This window comes from Pteropus vampyrus, unplaced genomic scaffold, assembly GCF_000151845.1.
Source record: "Pteropus vampyrus isolate Shadow unplaced genomic scaffold, Pvam_2.0 Scaffold8, whole genome shotgun sequence".
NCBI classification, from domain to species: Eukaryota; Metazoa; Chordata; class Mammalia; order Chiroptera; family Pteropodidae; genus Pteropus; species Pteropus vampyrus.
Window position 1 is genome coordinate 15,183,113 of NW_011888789.1, and position 25,216 is coordinate 15,208,328.

Consider the following 25,216-nt stretch of genomic DNA (forward strand, 5'->3'; position numbering starts at 1 on the left):
TTTTTTTTTTTTTGAGGTATAATTTACATATAATAAAGTCATACATTTTAAGTGTGCAGGTGAATGACCCGTGACAACAAATGAGTACACCCTGTAACCATTCCCCCAGTTAAGACAGAGTACATTTCCATGTCCCTGAAAAGTTTCCTTGTGGTCCCTTTGCAGCCAGTCTTCTGCAACTGGCCCCAGCAACCAATGATTTCTACCACTATAGATTAATTTTCTCTGGAATCATATAGTATGTGCTCATTTGTGTCTGGCTTCCTTTGCTCAACATAAAGTCTGTGAAATTTGTTATGTTGTTTGTTACCGGTAGTTCATTCTCTGTATTGCTAAGTAGTGTTCTATTGCATGAATATACTACAATTTGGTTATCTATTCACCTGTTAAGGGGCATTTGGGTTGTTTCCAGTTTTTGGCTATTAAACAATTTGTGCACAAGTCTTGCTATGACCTTGCCGTTGCTCTTGGAATTTCATTACAAGTGGAATTACTAGGTCGTACGGTAAATTTATGCTTAACTACTAATTTCCAAAGTCGTTGGACCATTTTACATTTCACCATAAATAAATGTATAAGAATTCCAGTTATTCTGCTTCTTTACCAACACTTGATATTGCTAGTCTTTTTACTTTTAGCCATTCTTGATTCTTACAGGTGTGAAGTGGTATTTTATTGTGGTGGTAATTTGCTTTTCCCTAAAGACTAAGATTTTTCAGCAGGCTGTAGAACTTAACTGCATAGTTAACTTCCAGGTATCCATGGCAACTAGGCTCTTACTGCTCACCTGGGTCACAAGTTATCAACAAAAAGTTTCAGCCAGAAAGCAGTAAGGAATCAAGAGACAAGGGCTGGGCATGTATCTCAATGTATGTTCTAGAGTTATCCAGGCTTCCATTTCCCTCTGTTGGTAAGGAGAATTGTGGATTACATCTGAAGTCTCAGGAATTGGGAGCAGTTTTGTAAATCAGAAGAATAAAAAAAGCCCTTACCTGCTATTTTCCTCCGCATCCATGGACACACAAAGAGCCACACAAAAAAGGCAAACAGCAGCGCTACACCAAATGAGATGAGTGCTATCGCCCACATGGGAAGGACCAGACCAAGCACTGAGAAATGAAAATGACAGCAGTGGTGTCAGAGGATACTCTCTGAAAGGTCAAGCCTCTTATCAACATACTTTCCATTCCCAAATCTAAAACTAATCACCGGGATTTTGTATTTAATAAAACTCTCAACCAAAAAAATGCGCTATGGGGAGAGGTAGAAGAGGATAAAGGGGGTCAGATAAAGGGGGTCAGATATATGGTGACGGAGGGAGGCTTGACTTTGGGTGGTGAACACACAATGCAAAATACAGATGATGTATAGTAGAACTGTACACTTGAAACTTATATAATCTTATTAACCAATGTCACCCCAATAAGTTTAATTTTTAAAAGTGTGCTATACTTTTGGGATAGAAAGCTGTGTATTTTAGACACACCTCACCTTGTGAATATGTGGTTAAACTGGTATAATCAGTAACCTAATTATAACATTTTACCAATGTGGCACAAGCAGCATATTAAGTTGGCAATAAAACCATTTACATATTATCTTAATATCTAAATTTCCAAGTGGACGAATGTGGCTCAGAAAGGAGCCCGCCATCTTGTGTCCAACAGCCAGCCCCCTCTCACGGTTGTCAGAAGCTGAGGTCTGGAACGCTGCACAGCACCGCTGACTGCTGCCTTTTTTGGTTTCTCAATAGTCAGCCTCTCTGCTTTAAATGGACATGACACCCTGACCACATACGCGAAACTTTTTGAAAATCAGCTTAGAAATAAAAGTTTTTTATAAGGACACTGACGTACGAACAACTTTTTCCCAGTGTCTCCAGTGTCAACTCATGGAATTACAATATAGAAAAACCTTTCATTAAAAATCCAATAATGCCCACTAAGTTTCAATTATATTAGCCAAAAAAAAGGGGAGAAGTGTACATGGTTTAGGAATATTGTATTTTCCTAGCGCGGTAATGTCTCCAGAGCTCATCAGTCTGAATTTTGTATATCTTCTGTCACTGGTGGCAACAGGCACATTTCATACACATTCGCAGGTGTACAACTTAAATATGCATGCTTGCATAGGAACACGAGATACACATACAAGAATACCTACTATAGCATTACTTGTAATAGTAAGAATTTGTAAGACAATTCATACATGCATCATTATGAAAATGTAAAATAATTATAGTCTGCAGTCATAAAAATAAGGTAGATCTACAGGTATTGGTAAGGAAAGAGGCCCATGAGCTAGTTAAGAAAGGCTGGTTGGATAACGGTATGAGCAACATGATCCAGCTAATGTTTTAAAAAGATAAGAACCTCACATTTACACTCCTATTCTATGCATGAATATTTAGAAAAATTCTAAAAAGATACAATGGTTACTCCTGTGGAGAGATGGGAAATTAGAGGGGGCTTTCATGTAACATATATATTTTTATACCGTTAACTTTTAAAATATATAATAAGCATCTTACTTTGCAAACTGTCAAGAGTTTTTAAAAAGTGTTAGAGGAGTGAACTATTTAAAATGCTACCCTTTGATAAAATAAATCTTTAATGATGTAAGCTTAGTACGTCGTTAACTATTTTATACATATAAACCAACTCAGTTTTTCAATTAAGATGTTATTAAACATTTTGGTAATTGTAAGAGATAGAATAGGTAGTTAATACTATAAATGGAGAGTCAGAAGTAACATATATAAACATGAAAACCAGAATTGCCCAACTTAATTATGACTCAAGGCTCACTGGTGGGGGTACGGACACTTAGGGACTAGACTGTTCCACTTCCAAACTTCCGGGTATATCAGAAAGCTGGGGACCCATGTGAGACTGCACCATGTGAGCTGACAGCAAGCTCCAGGCCCGGCTTTGACCTAGAATCTGAAGGTTGGAGCTGCTTATAAACCTGGGGCTGACCTCACTGGGCCATCCATGCCTCCTGGCCGTGGCTTCCTGGCTTCTGCTTTCTGTCTTCATGTCACCGTCTTAATAGATATGATATAAAGAAATCACTCCAAAGCTGTTTCTTGCCAAAGTGGTGATTGTTAATTACCAACATCAAACTGACCAACTAACATCAATGCCAATCTCTCTTACAGCTTAAAAATATTTGGTTTTTGAAGAGGTTTCCCATTTCCTTTGTGGTTCCTCGTAAAATTGTTAACTGAGCTACTTTTGGCTTCGTTGTGTTAACCTGATCTAAGAGAAGCAAGCCCTGGATAGTGTGGGGAGAGAGAAGCAATTTGTGAGTTGCACAAATGAGTGAACCCTTTTGCGCTCAGGCCTTCCCCCCTCCCCAACACCCGCCTCCATCCATGCTGAGCAGAACCCACAACGAAAGCAGAGAAGGGCTGCTCTGTGGGCTCCTTCCAAGCCCATCTCCATACTCTGCTGGGGTCAAGTGGGATTCCATAGGGTATCAGAACCAACACCCAGAGAGAGAGAAAAAGAGTTCAGTTATAAGACTTTTGGTCCTTTGCTTAAGACAATAAGCTGCAACATCATCTGCTCCTTGAACCTTTACTATCAGAACTGCCACTGCCATTGGTCTGGCTTGGGATGTGGCCACAAAGCTCTGAAGTCACCCTTCTAGTCATAAGGAACTGGAAGGAAGAGCAGGAGTGAAACACATCACTGAGGGTGGAAGTGGGTGGGGCAGAGTAAAACATTAAGAAGGAAAAAGAGTGAAGGAATACAGGGAAATAGGGGAAAGTCACTGACAGTCAGTAAAACAGGAGAGAGGAACAGAATGGGGCAATATTTGGATCTTACCAAGTTATCCCAGGAAGTTAGTAATGTAACAGAGCATCAAAAGAACAAGAGGATCTATTTCTAAAGCCTGCATATGAGAAATGCAAACTGATAGTCATGTTATAAATGATTCTAAATTGTATTAAATATATAAAACCGTTTCATGGATAAAAATAATTAAATACAAAATTTCAGCAGAGAAAAACACTTGGATCAACATACATCCAAGGGAAAACTTTTTCTTCTGAAAATTTTCAGGTTGATTTATATATAAGAAAATTTTTGACAAAAATACTTTGTATTGAATCGTCTGCCTGTGAGGATCTCAAAATGTTTTCCAATAATTACACCTTAAGAGGACCATAAAGCATGGTGTGCCACTTCACTCTGGACAGGCAAAGTAGGACATGCCTTGAATTGCTCCAGTTCTCCCAGCCAAAAGCGGATGCCAGGAACCAGCGCTGGGCGCTCTCAATCCGTCCTCCGCTCCAGCCACTCAATAGCCTTTCATCTCTCGCTCCTTCTATTTTCTGAATAGCAACGATATGATGACTAGTGATTTAGCTCTAACCGCAAGCATCTTTACAATTCTATTCCAAATCCCCCACGGATCAGAAGATTCAAGTAACTCAGAAAAGAAATAAACAGAATTTTTTTGAAGCACTTATGATCTTCCAGAGTCATCACTTTGTTACACACCTCTTGATTTTCATATATAATGATCATTATTAGGATCTCTAAATTAAATACAACTTCTCCACAAGAACCGTGATCAGGTAACAGTGTTTGTGGCAAAAGGTCATGGAAAGAGATGACTGGAACAGTGGTTCTCCAACTGTACCAAGTATCAGGATCACCCAGAAGGCTCCCTGGTAAACACAGATCCCCTCTGCAGTATTTCTGATTCAATGAGTCTATGGTTGGGCCTGAGAATCTGTATTTTGACAAATTACCATGAGAAGCTGATGCCGCTGGTCTAGTGACCACACTTTGACTTAGAAGTTATATATAACTACCAGAGGCTTAATTAGGTGATCTGTTCTGACTACTCAAAGAGGCACGCAATGTATTTCAGCATTCATTCTTTAAATGCTGAACAAAAACCAGGCCCCATGCAACTGAAGACTTTCTCATTAAAAATAAACTTCAGGCTTGTATCCAACCCAAGTGAGCACTATATTTCCTAAAGCTATTTTTACTTCTTGCAAATAATTTTTTAAGGGACAAAAGAATGCAAGAACAATTTTTTCAAGTGCTACCTCAGTCTTTGAAGTGTAAGAATGACTTTTATTTGAGAAAAGTCATGTCAAATGCAAAGTAAAACAAATCAAATGAAGCCAAAGATATAAACAACTTCAAAATAATCTAAAGTGGACGAACAGAGAAAATCAAAACAAAACATTATTAACTCAACATCCAGTGGATCCCCACTGAATTCAACTCTTCCCTGCATAAAAATGCTATTTATCAAAATCTGAAAGTTGAAACCACGTAAGATTAATGCCATCATTCATTTCTGTTAGAGAATTTCATTCTTTCCTTCCATCTCTAAGACCCCTACGTGCTGAACAGAAATGTTCTAAGAAAGAAAGGGACATAGGAAGACTAAGTCCCAGACTGGCAGAATGGCAGACATATTCTTGAAAGGAGCAGACTGACCAAGCCATTGTTGAAGTGACTCTTCTTAGCTCAGCCTTATCACTGAATGACACCATGGCTATTTATGATACAGCTGGACAGGCAGAGAGGCCCCACAAGAGGAATTAGTATATAATTAAAATCTAGTTTGAAGGGCAAAAGTTAACCTTTAATGTTTAAATAAAAATAAGATTTGGACTCACCTACTGGAGATTCTAGAAACATGAACCAAAATATCAGCAAAGTCCTTTTCTGATTTAGTGGAGGAACAAAATGGTGGGTCCTTGAGAGTCATGACCTTTTCCTTCTTTCTCCTCTAGGCTAGCCCCCCAGAAAACTTCAAGTAAGAAATTTTCCACATCAATATGTGTGGAAGAAAATAGAAATATAGGATGACTCAAGATATGTTGGCAACTTAAGGCTGAAAAAATGAGGCTACTTATGATCAATGGTAATAAAATATTACCAACATGTGTTAAGAGTTATTATGTGCCAGGCTCTGTGCTAAGCACCCTGCCCACATTACCTCACAAAGTTCCTACTACTGTCCTTACTTTATGATGACAACAGAGGCTCCGGGAGGTAAGGAAATGCGATGCTCTTGACAGTATCGTCATCCAACTAAAGTACTTAACATTAACTCCAGCCCTGGGAATATTCTTTGTACTTTCAACTGAGTAATGATCTTCAAGATTCTTGTACAGATATTTTTATATTCCTAATTAATGAGGTAGCCATCCTCTTCATACTGCCGGTATATTAAATATACACAAAAAACATACAGCCAGGTTTCCAAATACATTGAAAGCCATTTTTAAAGAGAGTGATAAGGGAAAGAACATAGTAATTAATGACTTAAATTAACGGTGACATTAGGAACCAGGTACCATACACTAGGTGGTACCTGCCACGTTATATATCAGTGTAATGTCATAACCAAGAGCCTGAGGCAGACTAGACTGTCTCAAATTTTGGTTCTTCGCTTTACTAGTTATATGACCTCGGGTACTCAGTATTGCTGTGTCTCAGTTTCTCATCTGTAAAGTGGAGTTAGCAAAGCGATATTACCAATTTCCTAGAGGAGTTTGGAGGACTAAAAGAATTCATTCACGCAAAACTCAGCTCAGCAGAAGCTAGCATTTATATTATTTCTCACAACCTCTCCATAAGCATTTATGTAATCCTTAGTGTCTCATCCAGTATACAGATTAATTTTTTCTAGAATAAAATTTACTCTCCTAGTAAAATGATTCTTTTAGCAAATTTGCAGTAAAAATATAGCAAAGGATGAGGAAAAGAAAAAGAAGAGGTGGAAAAAACAGGCCAAGTACAATAAGTCAAATTTGAATGAAAAATCACGTTGACACAAACTAACATTCAAAAGAAGAATGAGGGAGCAAGAAACAAAATAAAATAAAAAATAAATAAATCAATAAATCACCCTTATTCTTGCCAATTCCCATTTCCAGGACACTACACTACAAAAGCATCCCAGTTCAGTCTCATTCAATCACTAAGCCAGAGGTGTCTGGCTACTGACATCCGCTTAGCTTTTGGTTCAGTTAACTTGGGCTCCAAGAGCCTGAACAAAATTAAGAACAAGGACTCATGAGCAAGAAGACGATGGACAAAGAATTTCCTCAGCCACAGTTTACTCTTAACCTGGCACCCAGGCCTGCCCAGCACTGTGTGAAAGCTCTGGGAGAGCCACAGACTTGGTGGTAGGGTGAATGCTGTGGTAGACAACCTTTTTTTCCTTGCCTCTGATTTTTTTTATAGCTCATGTGACAAACATATTTCATAGTCTATGAGTTATAAAACCTGAAGGTCCATCAGGCCACTGCTGTCTGAGGCTACAGTTTCATTTTTCTTATCACCATGACCTTCAGCTTTGGGCTTTTTGTTAACATAAAGCGGCTGTGATGCTTCATAGCCCGGCTGTCACCCAAAGTCTGGAAGTCCTTTTCATGAGTAGTCAAACCTTTAAGATCAATATCTTGAATGATGCGGAGATTCCATAGCAGAAGGTTATAGAATGTTAAGAATAATCCAGAAATAGTTTTTTATTTTTAGTACTGAAGTACACAAACATAATTATATATAGCTATTAAAATCTGAGGAAAAACTGCCTTAATAAAATCTAGTCTGAGAAATTCATAAGGTTTTCCTCCATTTTGGAAGAGGGCACTTTTCAACTGTAATATGACATGCCATTTAGAGAAATTTTATCTTTTGATCAGAGAGGGAGATTTTTGTCAGATATGGCCAATAACTGAATCTTAACCCATAAAGGACATTAACAAGAAGGAAAACAATACAAACTAACATGTCTGCTGACTCCATATAGCTCTGCAATAATGAGTGTATTCAGGATCTGGCTGTAGGAGGCATCTCTCACAAAGAAGGAATCCTCTCTACCAGAATATGTGCAGAAATACTGAATTAGAATGTTACCAGTTGATCATCATTGAAATGTGTGCATAGAAGAATACTGTACATAAGTTTTTCTTTACTCACTGAGAATTAAAAAAAAAACACTAAACTTTTAACCCTGCCCCCCTTCCCCCCGAAACCTCAAACCCTTGTTAAAAAAAAAAAAAAAGAACACGAGCCATCAAAATAGGAAGAAAAAGAGTAATTCTGAAAAGAAAACCACCACTGGTTTCACTATCCAGAAAAAAAAAAAAAAAGCATAGTTTCTAGTCACTGGATCACTGGCCTGACAATATCCAGGAAGTTCTGTATTTGTGCTATCGACCACATCAGAGCATCCCCTGGCATGTCACCAGTTTGTGGACCATACTGCTCACACGCTCCACTCCCCTCCCCGGCTCAGTGAGGCATGAGGAGTTAGATCATCTTCTGAGACTCCAAGAGCACAAGGAAGCTGCTAAGGCAAAGCAGCTGGGTAAACACAGCGGAATGGGAACTTTAAGTTTTCTTTTTTTAAACTTGAAAGTCTGTTGCCTTTGTACTTCACATAGCTCCCAAGTATTTAAAGCAAACAACTGCATTTACCACTTTTTACTGCTTCATAATGACCACAGGTAATGCTTTTCACTGTCAGCCTACAATAGTGCCAGCACCAAATAAACCATACTGTTAGACTGCAACACACCCTGCCTGCTAGATGTAAGCTTCCAAGGAATGCTTACCTGGTGCTCCTGTGTACATGATGGAAAACACATTTATTGCTATTGTAGCAGCATAGAACACTGGAAGTGCCCGGAGGCCATTGGGAACAGGGTCCTCCTGCGTGATAATGACAGAAAGTGGAAGGTCAGGATTCAAGAAGCATCTGGAGCCAACACAGGCAACATGATATAAAACACTGTTGCAAGAAAGTCTTCCCAAACACCGGCATGGCCAAAACAGTTGGCCAAGTCATTGCCGTGTGACCTGCTTCACATCTACAGAAACAGCATCAGCTTGGGCTGTCTCTCCTACACAAATGCTATTTCAAAGAGTCCACTATTATGCCCAGCAGACGCGTTAAAGCACTAGAATCACATGAGCTGACGTCAGATTTATAAACAGAGAACAACTATTAGGTTAGGTCAGTTCATGGGGACCAAAGTCCAGAGCTTGGCCTCTACTTCGAAACTTGGGGCACACACTACTCTAGCTAAGTTCAGATCTGGCCCTAAAAATCTGCTTTCAACAAACATTTTGAGACTCAACCTTCAAAGAATGCCCTATGACAGTCAAATGACTTAAACAACACTGCATTACTACTCAATTTTATATCACTATTGCACAATAAATTTTAGCTCTATTAAAATTATATAAAGCAAATATTTTACCATGTGCTGTGATTTTCACAATCTTCTCATAGGGCATAATATTTAAACTTCAACTATTAAAAGTTAAAAAGACTATGGGTTCTTTATCTAATAAAACATTTATTTACAACTTCAGGGTTCTGGTACAACATTCCTTAAATCTAATACTTCAACAAGAAAGGTACTACACGTTTTAGGTTAAATAATATCTCAGAAAAATCAAAAATTTAGAGTTTTAAGCAAATCTACAGACGACTGAATTCATTTACTTACTTACTTACTGACTGACTGACTTATTTTCTACAAAGGACTCTGAAATAAAAATATGGACCGGGAACTCCTCAATGCAGCACTGACACACAGTTGTTGCTTAAATAATTCAAAAAAGGACTAATTTCTAATAACCATGTAAGACATTTGGACATTTATATGAATCTGCTACCTTCCCATGATAAAATGAAAATTAGGTATAAACAATGATGTGAGCTACAGGAGTAAGGATAAGTAGAGACTATGTCAAAGATTTCTACTGTCAAATGCAAAAGTGTATGGAAATTAAGCATGTTTGTATAACAGTACAACTTATCCTAGAATGACTCAAGTAGCCATCAGCACTTGTCAAAAGGCTTAAGTTGAACTGGTAGTGAGGTGTAAGGAACAGAAGACCAGTGGTAGGAAGTGATTCAACTGCATGAGAGTCATAGCCAAATCCGGCAGGGGAGGTGAAGAGCAGCAAATATGAAGAACTAATGGGCGGAAGCTGGGATGAGGCACAGCAGTCTCCTAATTTATCATGTACCTTGAGAAAAGAACCCTGGCTAAACAGAAAACAAAATGTTAGGATGTTCAAATGCCTACTGCCTCTGGTTTTCAAAATGTTTTCTCAGGGATCATAGTTGCTAAAGACTCCCAACCAATAACTTCTGAAAGTGTATAAGTCCTGAGTTTATGTTTTTAATTAAATCACCTTGTATTTTTCTCAAAGAATCTATTCTTAAAACTCAAATGACAACTGTCTCATTGAGATCTATCTTCTTTCCTCCCTCCTGCCTCTCTTCTCCTCTCCCCACCTCTCCCCTCCTCTCCTGCCTTTCTTCCTTCTGTCTATGGTCATTCTGCCACCTACCCAAGCATCCATCATTCCCTCTTAACATTTAACCTGTGTCTCTGAAGTGTTAAGCATAGTGCTGGGCACTGGAACAGACCAGTGAACAAGACAGTCATGGTTTCTACTTTCACAGACCTTATAGTAAAATAGCATACAAGCCACTAAGCCAGAAATAAAACAATGTACAACGAAAGAGAGTAGAACAATGAGAAGATACAGAATGCTGTGGGTATAAAAGAAAGGAAGCAACCAGAACTTGGGGTGGGAGAGGAAAGGCTTCCTAGGAAGTAATACCTGGAAGCTGAGTAGGAGCAAGAGTCTGCCAGGCAAGGACGAGTTCCAGATAGAGGAAATAAAAAGGGTGAAGGCTAGCAGGCAAGTGGGGGTGGCACCTTCCAAGATATAAACAAATACTAGTATGGCAGGAGCCCAGGATGAGTCCTTCAATGACAGGAAAACACAGCTGCATCTTTAAGTAAGGATACAGCTGAAGGAAGGTACGTTCCTGGTGTGCTAAAACACAATGATCCAAGCCTGCTTCATGGCTTATAAAGTACTGCAACAACCCCATGACAGTCAGATAAAAAACATACAATCAAGTTTTTTCCCTAGAATACTGATCTCAGTAAGTTTTCATTTTAACCTCATTTTATTTTTGATAAGCCATACCCCCAATAGGTATATTTCCTTCATTTTATCTTTTTAGGGATAAGGAAAAGTCAGCGTCTCAGATTTGATTTCTTCATTAAAAAAATAGAAAACATATTTAGATAAAGAAATTCTCCGGCTGTTTTTAGTGACAGTCAATTTCAAAATCTTAATACTAACTCACTCTATTTTGTATAATATTTAGGAAATAATTACCTTTCCTTTTTGAGTTAACAGCACAACATCTGAGAGTGTCGACTAAAGAACTCAATCATAGGGCAAGAAACAGTACGTACAATGCTGGGTTCTGGGGACTCCTGGGTACTCTACCTGGAACCTTTCCTCCTACTTAGTAATGAAGTCTGATTCTAACTCCAGAGTGCTGTGCCTTTAAAATGTAAAAATACCGTTATTCCTCTGACTCCTCTCACAATTTACTTCTATTGAGCAGGACAAAAATTAGTTCTAAAACTTAATAATAAAAAACAGCCTCACTTACCTTTTGTAAGATGAAAATTCTTATCAGTACAAACAGCACGCCAGACATGAAACCAGACAATAGTGGAGATATAAACCAAGAAGCAACTGAATAATTAAAAAAAAGTCTAAATGAATGTTAAAGTTCTATACAGTTCAAGTCATTTATATAATACAATGAAAACCAACATACAGTACATACATTATTAAATAATCCCGGAATTATTCACTTTAACTCAGAATCTCACAAACCCTACTGCCCTGGAAGAGCTGACCTTCACACATGTACAGCTCTACACACACATGCGCACACGTGCACGCACGCACACACAAACACACATGGTCCTGGAGAACACTTGCAGCACACAGTCAAGTAGGGTATCCCTGAGCTCTGGCCTCAGAAGACAGATTTGATTTCCACTGAGCCCCTTTCACCTGTCCTTCTTATTAATCTATATGGGGACATGGTCCTTGTTCCAACAGTAAGGGTGATTTAAAAGATGGGCCACCTTCCATTTCATTTTCTAAGCCTAGGCTGGTACTGTCATCCTGACACTTTTAGCCTCTAACCTAGTAGGTCTCAACTCTGGCTGCACTCTGGAAATATATCTGAGAAATTTTCGAAAACTACTTACACGCTGGCTCCGCCCCAGAATTCTGATTTAAAAGGTTTAGAATGGGGTCTGGGCATTGATATTTTAAAATTGCTCCGCCAGGTAATTCTAAAGTACAGCCGGAGTTGAGAATGACTGTTCTAGAAGCCTGAGACTTAAGGCGATTTTCCTGGCCATCTGTGTGTCCCTGTTTGGCAGGTCAGGGATCCATTTGACCTAGAGGCTCCTGAGGCCACTGTGATTTTTAAAAGAAGAGCTACCCAGAGGAGGGAGATGGGGCAGAGAGCATTTTTTACAACAGGCGACTTGGTATTCATCGGGCTGAATGGATTTCCCAGGTACGAAAAGCCAGAGCCAGGAAACAGGTTGTCAGACTCTTAGTCCCCGCTGAGCAGCCTACAATCCTGAAGGAACACTAGAGGCCTCCTCTGTGGGGGGCAGACTGGGTGATCTCTTAAATGCAGTGAGGTAAGTAACACTGGGCTCATTTACAGGCTTCCCCATGACCATGAACTCTGACTCCTGGACATTACAGGTATTTTCCTCATTAGGGCCTAGTTTTTCTCTGACTACAAACTGATTTCGATTAGATAAATTTCTTTCTGCCTGGGAACAACAGATAAATACTGATTTTCAAAGCTAGATGACAGTGCAACAGTTGTAAAGAGTGGAGGTAGAAAAAAAATTCTCTAACACATAACAGTTCACAATCTCTGTTAACAGAAATTTTAAGCAAAAATGTATTACCCATATAGGTCTTCTACATCTAAACATTTGAAGGAAAAGATATATTATAATGGTAACTTTTAATAAAACTTACTCTAGAGAATGTAAACTTTCCTTCTTATAGGTAAAAGAAAATGGCAATTACCAATCTTGACAAGTTCCATCCACTGCACACCCTTTGTACCAATCGCAACAAGTGAAAATCCTATAGTAGAACCAACAATGCAGTGCGTTCCTGAGATGGGAAGTCTCAGGAAGGATGCAATCAGTTGCCAAACAGCTGAACCTATAGGTTGAAAGATTAAAAAAAAAAAAAAAGTTAGATAAAGAGTACAGCAGCTTAAACAGCCACGAAAGGAAGAAATCCAAATTATTGTTCTCTATAACAACACTCCCTGGGGTTAATTTTCTGTGGGTTTTCTTTATAAAGTGCTAATGTCCTGACGAAAATCATTCAGTTAACTTTAGTCTTCAACAGTGAAGGGATAATGAAGATTTATTTAAAGAAAAGTATTTAAAGAAAAGTCTCTTGATGCCAATTATTAACTGCTTTTGTCCCATTTAGGTAAAGGAGCTGATGATGAACTTGTTCTGATGTGAAGAGTGGCCAAGACCAAGGGAGAGATGAGGACACAAATGACGCACAGAAACAAAAAAGGCTGCATACCGGAAAAGACTTCGTTGTACTTATGCCTTATAGTCACACAGTGAGGAGGGCTAGCTTTCTGCTATGTCATATTAGGCCGTACAAGGGAGAGTGTGATATCATGTTGCTTTTTTATTTTTGCCTCTCATGTGAGAAGAAACAAAGATATTCAACCCCAAACTGGCCATCTGCTCTCAGCCCCCACTTAGAATGGTGGACTTTTTTGTCTGCTCCCTCAAGGCTTCTAGTTCGTAGGAATTAAGAGGATCCCTCAGTATTGGCTTTGTGTCCTTTTGCCTTGATTTCACCACTCTTTTCCAGGCTTATTGTTTTTCTAGGCTATAGTTCACTTTAGATATTTTCATAAGCAGATCAAATTTTGCAGTGAGTATTAAAAGCATCGACTGGGAGAGATCACTTTCAGACACAGTTGTTGAAAAGTTCATATAGAGTTGGAAGGGAACAAAGGGTTTGGCTGATAAGCAGGGCCTGTTATTAATCCCAAATGTTAATTCTGGAAATCTAGTTGCCTGGCAGCAGCAGCACTTTTAAGTAGACCCTTGGCATTTTCTTCAAAAATATCTGAGTTACAAAGGATCAGTAGAGGCTATCCAGGTCGCAGTTTGTGAAGCAACGCTGACAGCTGTTCCATGAGCCCTGGGCATGCTGACCTTTGAGCTGCAGTGGGCTATGACCCTGTGTCTATCCCTGAAGCGTGTGCTGGATGGAGAAGAGGCCAGCCCTGTGCTGCCAAACTCGTGACAGACTCCGTAGAGCACCCAGACTTCCCAGGGGACAACTCCTTAAGCCTTCTCTTCTAATCCCTGGGCTCCTCAGGGACTACATACTTGTTTTAAAAATAAAGCCAGAGTTTGGCACATGTGTCATGGCACAGAACCATAACTTAAAAAACAAACTTCGTGATTTATATTCTTTCAAAAATTAATCTAGTGACGTTAAGAGAATGGTATAAACTCACCTAGGTGAATTCAGACCATGAGATTTTCTTTCTTGAGAGCTGCTATTCTTTCTCTGACTTTATAACTGTGTCTGGGAGCAAGAAGGCTTGTCAGAAAAGGTAGGGAGGATGGGGGCTGCCTGAGAGAGGGAAAAAGGAAACTGGGAGGAGTGAAGGACATGCTGAGGAGTGGGGAAAGGGGACAGGTATTTGCAGGGGACCTAGCAAAGTCCGAGTGGGTGAGAGGCTGCCTTAATCTCAGGAATTTCTAAAGGCAAATGGGATTAAATCGATGTTAAGAAAAACAGTGGGAAAAAGAGATAGTTTAACCTAAGATAATGATAACTTACAAAGAGGAATGGGATTAAGTACAGGATAAGGGTATAAGACAAAACCTAGGGAAAGAGATGGGAAGATGGGCATCTTCTGAGGCAACTGGTTCCTGGGACGATGAGAGAATGGCAAAGCAAAGGTTCAGGGTTACAGGAGGCAGACAGGCAGGTATGAGTGAGGGTGGGGCGGGGCGAAGGAGTTATGGGTAAAGAGGGAGCTTTAAGGGGACTGTGCACTTCTTAGCATGGTTCAAGGAGATGGCTTCTTCACGCTATTTTGGGTATTTCCACAAGAAATCGGTAAGTTTTGAATTCTCGGTAGATTTTTGGGACCATTGGTGGTTTCATACTCAATTGACTATTTAGGCCTGAGCTACAGTCCCAAAAGGTAACCTGTTTAAGAAGTTTAGCTGGCACGAAAATTTCTTTTATCCAAGCAACTTAACGCTACCAGAACTCTATCAGAGAGAACAGAGATCCATGGGCTTGGGGAGAAGTTTCTAAAGAAAAGAAAAGAAAAAAACAGAATATAATAAAAGGATGCGGGGAGAGACAAAGAAAAGAAATGGATGTAGAATTTAGAAGAGGAAGATTGGGAGAATTCAGGCATCTGAACAGAATCAGCTTTGGTTTTGGCCAATAATAATTATACTACCAACTTAAATTTACATAGTTCCCACTTGCAAGGAATCTAGTTTCGAAAATCTAGGTAACCCATACAAATTCCCAACAAAACAGGCTTTGAGGTTCATCTAACCGCACACAGACACGAGAAGAAAAAGAAGAAAGAAACCAAAGCAAACAAAATCAAGTTATTCAAGCAAAACCCCAAATTGCTTCGGTTAACCTAAATTCTAGTTGAGGTAAGTATTCTTCATTCTTTCAGTAAAGAGCCAAAGGCCAGGGTTGGGAAAACTGAAAAACTGGACAAGTTACACTGTCCACACAGAAAGTGAGCAGTGACACGAAGCTCAGCTCACAAGGCTTTCTGTTAAACTGATGGCCTCAGTGTGGCCTCAGTAACGAATCTCTTTAATAAGCACCACCACTCCTCAGAAGTTCATCCAATAAAAAGAGAAACCTCTGTTAAGATTTAATTTTATCAGTGTTGTTCTTTATTTCGCCCTACTTCCCTCATCATCTTGCCCTCATCGTTCTAACTGGAAAAATCATAATTTCGGCTTGATATGATTATGTCTTAGATATTTATCATAAGGCTATACAAACATGAATTTTTCAAGTAACTGTTGTATTTCTAAACGAAATTTCAATTATATCTAACGATGATGGAAAATATATGCTCAGTGAAAAAAGTAAAATTCGGTAATTACCCCAGCTGTTGGAATTAAAGCAATCATGAACTTTACATTTTTAAAACACAAAACACTGAGACGTCTGAACTCCTTAGCATATATCGCCAGCCTATTATGCTTAGTAGTCGTTAATACTTTAGCATATCTGTCTGCTTCGGATCGGATGCCTCAACACTTTCTCAATCTAACTTGCTGTAATAAAAAGAGGATGGGCCATCTTAAAATTGGCAAATAACGTACACATTCCAGTTAAGAAATGCCAGTGACAGTAAACAACTAGGGGCCTGTGGGATGCAGCTGTGTGCCTGGGACACCAGCATCTTACCTCCTACTGCAGGACTCTCCCCACAAAAGGATATGTCCTGTTGAAAGCAGAAGGTGGCAGAATTCTCTCTAACCCTCTTCTCCCTAACCAAATTACCCGTATAGATCAGCTGTCTGCTGTGACGTCATCTCTACCTAGAGGCAAGCAGAGAAAGAGTCCTGTCAGCTGCACTTCAGGGATTCCTGCCTGACTTTCAGCTGCAGCAAGGGCAGTGCTGCAAGTCTGTGGTCGTCTTGAGCAATGGGGAAAGCACACTGTTTGACCAGTCAACCTGTGTGTTAATAGACTTCACAGCCTTCGACACTTCTCTTTCATCTAGACAACTTGAAACTACCAATAATGGTAGTTTCACCACTATAAACAGGTGACATAAAAATGATCTTTTGGCCCGAAAACAAAAGCTCTCAGAGGTAAAATGAGAAAATCAAAACAGAAGCCAACAAAAGAACTACAAATAATGTAGAAGACCACAATTTCTTGAAACATAAACAAGATTCATTTGGTAACTGCTCTAAAACTTAAATTGAGAATACAAAAAGTGAAATTAGTAAGTATTGTTTTTTGGCTTCCAAGCCTCCAAAACACTGTATTCTAATTGACGAAAAACCTATGACAAAATAGAAACAAACCTTAAAGGAATTCTCATAAGTAAACCTTTCCAACATATTCACTTGGACATGTTATTTCTTTAATAACTTTCGAACAACTTTAAAATGACAAAGAGCTATTTTACAAATACTTCTGTATTTCATGAAGAGCACTCACTTAGCCAAATCTATTTTAACAACGAAGTCTGCTAAAGTCTCAAGAAAATACGTATTTGCTTGATATTTGAACACTAAAAAAATCATACTCAAATTAAAATGCAGAAAGCAAAAATAAGATATAGTAAATATGAAACATCCAACCAGTTTTTCAAGATTAAAGCGAAAATCACATTTATGATATGACAGGAGCACTATAGGGAAGAAAGGTCAGTAAACACATTTCCGACCAGCACAAAGAAGAATACTACTTACCAACCATGGCACTAACTTCCCCAGCCATTAGCGTTTCTACTGTCTCGTTGTATAGGTTCACATCAATGATACCTTTCCGAATGGTCTCTCCTACTTTGGCTCCCAGTAACACTGAGCCTGTGGTTTCAAATATTGAAGCCAAAATGCACGCCTGCCTCAAGGTTACCACGCCAGAGCCCACAGCCGTTCCAAATGAATTGGCGACATCATTTGCACCAACAGAAAATGCCAAGATAAAAGCTATGATAAAACCCAAAATGACCATCCACAAATACTCATCCATGGCCATTTTGGAAAGTGGGCTCTGGGTACTTCTCTTTTGCAGAAATATTTTAAATAAACAAAGCTTGAGGTTATAAACGTCGTAAGGCTCAGAGTTCTTGTAAACAGTGAGTTTGCTCTGGAAAGCGCTGGACAATGTTAGAGCCTGAACAAACTGCTAACTGCTGGTTTTCAAACTACTGTCAGTACAGTTCATTTGGTTGTGTTCAGTCAGCGGTAAAACACATTCCATATTTTTCCTTCCAATCTGGGAAAGCTGTGATGTCTCCTCCTGTAACAGAAAGAAAACAAAAGAAATCAATTACCCTAAGCAACCTGTAACAGTTTGTTCTTTCAGAAATAAATGTTGTAAGCCTACTAATGGGATCTAACTTTGGCATGTGACAGATCTAACCATAAAGCAACTCAAGGAAGATTATAATTAGGTTAGCTAACCTCCCCCCAAAAAAGGCTGGTTTCTAGAATGGCAGAGGTTGAAGCATGCTTCATAATTAAAAAACTGATAGTAAGCCTTAATAGGATACATTTTTATGCAATTTGGAAAACATTTGTTCATTATTTTCAGAAAGAAAAAATTGCCTCAAATGAACAAATGATAAACGAGAAATTCAGAATTATAGAGTTTCTCAAATATGCGGAATGTGCCAAATTTCTTGGAACAGTGATTACCAGATCTGATTCTGTGACATAAGGTGTGGCTAATGATCTACCTGCACATTTACACATAAGGCATGAGCATTTTACATTATGACTACATCACGTGTATTTGAAAGGAAGTTTACGGGTTCTAGTACAGTGACCCATCCAAAGGGTGACAAAGGCGAGAAATGATGGGCCTCACAAAAGGAACAGAGAAAGCTAGAGAATGAAGCCATCCTGTTAAAGCGCGCTAGTCAGATCGTGTCACTGGTCTATTACTTCCCGTCTCACTCAAAGGAAAAGCCAGAGGCCTTATCATGGCCTGTAAGACCCTCCAAGACCTCCTCAGGGCTCTGCGCAGCTCACCAACCCCAGTTCCTGTTCACCCCCTCCCCTCACTGGCTCCTTGCTTTTCCTTACAAACACCACTCGCCTCAGGGCCTTTGTACCTGCTGGTCCTCTGCCAGGAAAAAACTCCGACAGCTGCACCGCTCACTCCTCACTCTATTTAGGTCTCTGCTCAAATGTCACCATTAGAGAGCCCATTCCTGACCTCACGAAAGGGCAACCCCTCCCCTATGTCATTATCCATCTCCTTCACCTTACTTTAAAAATTTTCTACTTATCACTTCATTCATTCACTCACTTATTCATTCATTCTTGTCTGTCTTCTCTTACTAGGATGTAGTAAATAGAATAGTGCCTGGCATGTGGTAAGCCCTAATAAATTTGTTGAATAAATGAAGAAAGAAGCTATTAAACAAATGGAGAAAAATCTTGCATATTCCTGATTCTGGAATAACGAGGAGATATCACAAAATAAATATATCTGTTAAGTAAAAATGTCACTAAAAGCTTCAGAGCTATGGTATTCTATTATTATACAGTATCAAACCCATATATTTTCTTTGAATGATATTTAGGCACACAGAAAGGTGCCTAGCACAGCATGGTTCTTAATAAATGCTTACTGAACTGAATAAACTAGGCTTGTATACAGTATAACAATTAATCAACATCAAGTTACTTATAGAAATAAAAGCGGGATACAAAATTTTATATAAATTGTGATTATGGCAATGTTAAAAATGCATGTAAAAAGACCAAAAGGCAATATACTAAATCTGTAACAGTGGTTGAATCTGAGTGGCAGTGTTATAATTTTTTTCTTTTTTCCAAAAACTGTATACTGTGGTTATATGCTCTTCAAATTAAAATAATATATAATAAACAAAATAAACACATATTGAACACCATCTATGTATGTACACTGATAGATCTGATCATATCCCGAGATTTGTAGCCAATGCAATTCCAGAGTCAGATCCCAAGTGAGACAAATGAAAAGACCTAACTCTAGAGGCAAAAGACAAAATTCCACTAAACGAGTATTTTATTAATATAATAGGCACATCAAATCTATAAATGAAAATACAAAATAAAAGATATTTTGGACCAACAGTATTTATCTTAAAAAGTAAAGAATTCTTGAGCCAATCTTATTTGTCAGGTTAGACTGCCAAAGGGCAAAGGAACCACATTCAACAAATATTTATTGAGAACCTTCTTCATGACAGTCGCTAGGAATATAATGATGAGTAAAAATGGATGTGGTCCTGGCACATATGCAGCTTATGTGAGACAGTAATCAAACAAAACCTGTGATAAATGCTACAAAGGAAGGAGGCACGCATCACACAGCGTCATGAGAGCACAGATGGGGCGGCGGGGTGGGGGTGGGGGGGCCAGAAAGGCTCGCCTGAAATCTAAGGATGGTGGGAGTTAACTCTGGGACTAGAGGCATTCCAGGCATTTCCCAGGAGGGAAGGAGCAGAATGAGGAGAGGAGACTGGAGAAAACCACAATGAAAGTTGAGGTGGGCACACTAAAGACCCCATGTAAACAATGGGGTGACAATGAAGAGTTTTACTCAGAGAGATGCTGTCATGATCAGACTTTCATTTTTAAAAGATCATTCTGGCTGCAACATGGAAAATGGACTGGAGAGAAGGCAAGAGTGAATGTGGAGAGACTAATTATGAGGCTACTGCCTCGTTGGGGCATAAGAGGAAGTCCTCTGGACCCAGGGTGGTGGTGATGAGGAAGCGAAGAGAAATTACTTAAGGAAGTATTTCAGTGGCTAAGTCAACAGAACTTGGTGATGGTCTGTATATGGGTATTGAGAGGGGATAGATGGTTATTGCCTTGTGGAACTGGACTGAGTGGTTTTGTTTTGGGTTTTTTTCTCTTTTTTGCATTGTTTTTAGATGTCAAGATGGCGTTTGACCACAGATTCACTTTGGGCATGTTGAACGCAGACGCAAATCACAGGAGCACAGAAGAGAAGTGTGGCTGCTCGAGGCACCAGAGCAGGTATGCCTTCAGCCCAGTTTTGCTTGGGGAGGGTTTTTATTGTCTTTATGATTCCTGCGGCACCATGTCAGACCAGGGATTGCATTTCCTAGTTAGATAATCTTAGATAACTTATTTCCATAGTTGTGTCTGTGTTCTTTAATTTGTTTTTTCTCCTTCACTTCATACCCTCAGTAACCAGCTCAAGTCCAATAAGCATCTGGCTGAGGAGAAAGGCTTGTCACATTTTTAAGAACTAAATTATCCTATCTTGCATCATATATACAAGGCCTGTTTTGTATTGCAAGTACCTGCACCTTGATTTTCTCTCCTTTCCATTGATTTTTTATCAAACACAAGGAAAATAAAACAAAGCGCTACAATAACTACAAAGCTGCTGCACAGAAAAAGATGACAGTGCTGCTGACACTGACCATTGGCAGGCCAGAGGACACCACACAGGAGACCAGAATGGCAATTTGTCACGAGTATAGAAAGCCCACATACATAGTGGCTGAGGTCTGACCAGGTGTGACACCAGAGAGTACTGGTTGTTTGAAAGTAGGATTTTAAAGGTGGGCAATCCAATCAGTGAAAAAAAAAATGGCTTATTCAATAAATAATGTTAGGTCAACTTGCTAACTGCTAACTATCTGAAAAAAAAGAAAAAAGTTAGATCTCTATCTCACGCCAAAATAAATGAGATTTGGATGTAAAAACTGAAACCTAAAGAAAATAAGAAAAAAATGTAGAAAAAATTAAATATTTAATTTAAGTAAATTAAACATTTACTTAATATTGGGATGGGGAAGCCTAGACGTGACATCCAAGCAGTTACGTGACATCAAGTAGCTGGGAGACAGACAGGTCTGCAGTGTGAATCACACGCAATTGCCTCTTCTCTGCCTCAGCAATGATTCTCAACAGGGGTGCAATGCTCTTTAGAATTTCCAGCTACTGCCGTGGTTCTTTCTAATTCTAAAGGGCTTTTCTGCGAGAGGTCAGAACATGAAGGAGGGTTAGAACAAGCCTCCTAACTCTACTTCCCCTCATATGAAAGCCCCTATGTGGCTGGGATTCACAGGACTCGGGCTTACAAGTTATTCTTCAATTTTCAAATGTTGCCGACCTCTTGCCTCGGCAGAACGGAGACCGCAGAATGTTTTGAATGAGTGCAGGAGGTACTGAGGGGTTTCATAAGTTCTGTCTCCCAAACCTGTAATGTTCCAAGGTCTTCATTTTCTTTTCTCACTACCCTAATGCCTACTGAACAAGGTTCTCAACTTTCCTCTGTCTACTGTCACTTCCATTCCTTGATCATTGAACCAGCTCTACTTCTTTCACCAGCCCAAAGAGCGCCTTGGCAGGACTCAAGTGCTTATAGATTTTTTCCCTATCATTTCCTCTATGAGCATCTCCTTCAACTTTATCCTCTTATCCACACTAGAAATCTGAATGTTAAAGTGAAAACTAACATTCTCAGAATATTTCTAGACAGATAGATATGCACAGTGTTTAAAAGCAGGAATGTTGCTGAATTGCAGCACTTAATAGACATTTATGCCAAAAGAAGTTCAGACAAGAGAATCTCTGCTCTGGAATGCTGCCAAAGGTAACATCAGGATGACCTCTCCGAGCAAACACGCTAAGGAGACGTCTGCTCCAGTTCTCCCACCAGCATTCCTCTCTTCGCTCAGCCTTAGAGTCTAATCGTTTCCTCAGTCAGCAAACTGCTCCCAGACAACCAGGTTTATAGTGGACTGTGGCTTAAGTTCCCAGAGGACTTGAAGTTTTATAGGACTGGCCCAGAGCCAACCTCTTTTTCATGTGTGTGCTTCCAGCCTATGAGGATCTGTTCCCTGAGATTTCACAGACTGTACCCAGACCAACCTCCCCTCCAAAAGATGCAGGAAAGGAACCAGGTACCCCACACAGAGGACCTGGTGCTCGGAAGTAAATTTCCAATACCTCCCAAGAAAACCCTAAATGCGTTACACCCACTCTCTAAAAACATAAAACCTACTTTCTCGGAAGCTAGAGTTCAATCTTGAATTCTGACACTTAGGTAGAAATATGAAGACACAGATATTTCGTCGATAGTACAATGTAAAATCTGGGTTACCCTGACTACTCAGACATAAAAATTACTAGCTTTGCCTAATAATACTTAAACTAAATGGAAGATTCATTTTTAGAATTTTATTATTTGCATAGTACAACAGAAATTTTTTCTTTCAACATTCGAGTTATAGATCTTGTCATAGTTTCTCTTAACATCATTCTTGAATAGCTCATGAAAATATCTACTGTACGCTCTTAAATTTTAAAAAATAATTTAAAAATAGCATGTTTATGTTAGGAAATATGGAGTTTCATATTTTTACACTAATTATAAAATATCGAAACATTACTAGAATAGCTCTGACACTTGCCTAGACTACCTTTAAATGGCCTATTTACAAATATGCAAAGCAGCCTATGGGAACACAGGAGCTTGGAGAAGGGCCGATGATATTTTGAGAGAGGAGCAAGGAAGAAAGCACGAAAGGAAAGAAGGGAGGGGTAGAAATGATGACAAGGGAAAGAAAAAGGGAAAGAGGGAGAGAGGGCAAGAGAAGGGGGAAGGAAATGATGTTAGAAAGGACAATCAAGACAAATGTCAGACCCAGCTTAGAGCACAAGAAACACAGAGGCAAGAGAATGTAGATGACGGAAGCAGGGAGAAGCAGGTTTACTCACTGGGGACAAACGGCATGAACTTGTAAAGCCTGATAATAAAGATGTTAGACATCAAAAGTGAACAAGCTGCAGATAAACACAATGTAAACTGGAAAAGAAGAGGCAAGCACAATTTGCTAACAAACTATGGCTCATGCCCAGCACTGAATGTCTTTTGCCTTCTCCTTTTCTCTTTTCTCTGCTGTTAAAACAAAACAAAACAAAACAAAACAAAACAAAAAACATTTGTTTCTCCTGCATGGAAAAAGGGAAAGAGTACAGGACCTGCAGGCAGAGCCCCTGGGTCCATTCTAGTCCAGTCAGCTATTGACTACACAACCTTCGGTAAGTCACTTAAATGACTCATCTGAAGAATGAGAACAATGGTACCCAAGGAGGTGCTAGCTCAGGAGCAGAAATCAGTACACGGTGATTATTATCACTACTAGCAGATAAAGCCCTGGGCAAAGGTCAGAAACCTGAGGCCTCATCCCAGCTCTGCTACGAACTAGCAGTATCACCTTGGGTATGTCATGTACACTTTCTGAATCCCGTTTCATCATCTGCAAAATAGGTACAGTAATAACACATGTACTTTACAGAATTATTGTTAGGTTCAAATCTGATGTATACAGAGTATTTTGTAAGATATAGTCAGCATCAAGCAGCTGGAAATTATTGGTATCACTATAGACAGAGGAAAAACAATGTGAGGTTCCGAAATCTTCCTAGAAAGATCTTATGCTCCCACCTCCTCTTGTAGTCTGTGGATATGTCCCACCCACCTCCCCCTAGTCTTGCTCTTCTTCCTCAGTGGAAAACTCTGGCCTTGTCTTTGGGTAGAGATTGACATGTGTTATAAGACACAGAAACTTTTTTGAGGGATGGAAGGAAGTGAAAAAGTAGTGAAAAGAAACTCTAAAAGGTGCTAAGGCAAACAAACAAAAATCACACAAAATGGCAAAGCCATTTTGGAAAACAGTTCGGCAGTTCTTAGAAACCATATGCTTACCACACGAGTTAGCGGTCCCATTCCGAAGTAAACTTACCGAAGAGAAATGAAAACATGTCTGTACAGGAAACTTATTGTTTTATATCTTGAGTACAGTGGCGGTTAACTGCTGTGTATGTGTGTCAAAACTCATGAAACTGTACACTTGACACTGGCAAACTTTATCATATATAAATTATACCTCAATAAAACTGATGAGAAAAAAACACTGGTATATATAAATATGTGAGGTGATGGATGTGTTAACTAGATGAGAGGAATTCTTCTGCAATGTATACATGTATCAAATTATCATGGTATACATTTTAAATATTTTACAGTTTTGCCAATTATACCTCGATAAAGCTGAGGGATTAAAAGAAAACAATACTGATCATAAAATGTAATACTCACTTTTGATATTTTTCCTTTCCTATACTCCCAGCATTGTCCCCCTCTACTCCCAAGTCCCCTAGGATAAGTTATATAAATTAAGTAGTTTCTTAAAAAGAAAGACTAACTCTCTTATTCAATGAAAGAAAGAACAGTCCCCTGGGACACAGTAAAACCAACCAGTTCAACCAACAGAACAAGGACTCAGCGACAGGTTGTCATACCTTATTTAAAACAATGGCTTAAGAAGCAAAGAGCAAATACAGATCAACTAGAGGAGGTGGCTGACTTAGCCCTGCAAATAGAAAGTTCCACAGAAAGGGACTCAGACACAACTCTTCTAGGTCAGAGACGAGAGAGAAAAGGCCTGCTGCTGGGACAGACTACGAACCACTATTCAAAGCGGGCATTTAGTTCTTCTATGGTGAAAAGGAAAGCCAGGC

General features: G+C 39.3%; 1 protein-coding gene across 6 annotated transcripts in view; it reads right to left on the reverse strand.

Moving 5' to 3' along the window:
• The window catches only part of SLC20A2 (solute carrier family 20 member 2), an 87,369-nt gene that overhangs the window by 19,317 nt on the left and 42,836 nt on the right, over positions 1-25,216 (reverse strand). For all 6 annotated transcript variants that reach the window (XM_023519774.1, XM_023519770.1, XM_011372855.2 and 3 more), the window contains 5 exons: positions 17,399-17,951; positions 12,951-13,091; positions 11,488-11,573; positions 8,606-8,702; positions 993-1,109 (listed from right to left, as the gene is read on the reverse strand). In XM_023519774.1, the coding sequence (XP_023375542.1) occupies positions 993-1,109; positions 8,606-8,702; positions 11,488-11,573; positions 12,951-13,091; positions 17,399-17,687 (730 nt within the window). In that variant the 5' untranslated portion in view covers positions 17,688-17,951. The remainder of the gene's footprint in view (positions 1-992; positions 1,110-8,605; positions 8,703-11,487; positions 11,574-12,950; positions 13,092-17,398; positions 17,952-25,216) is intronic.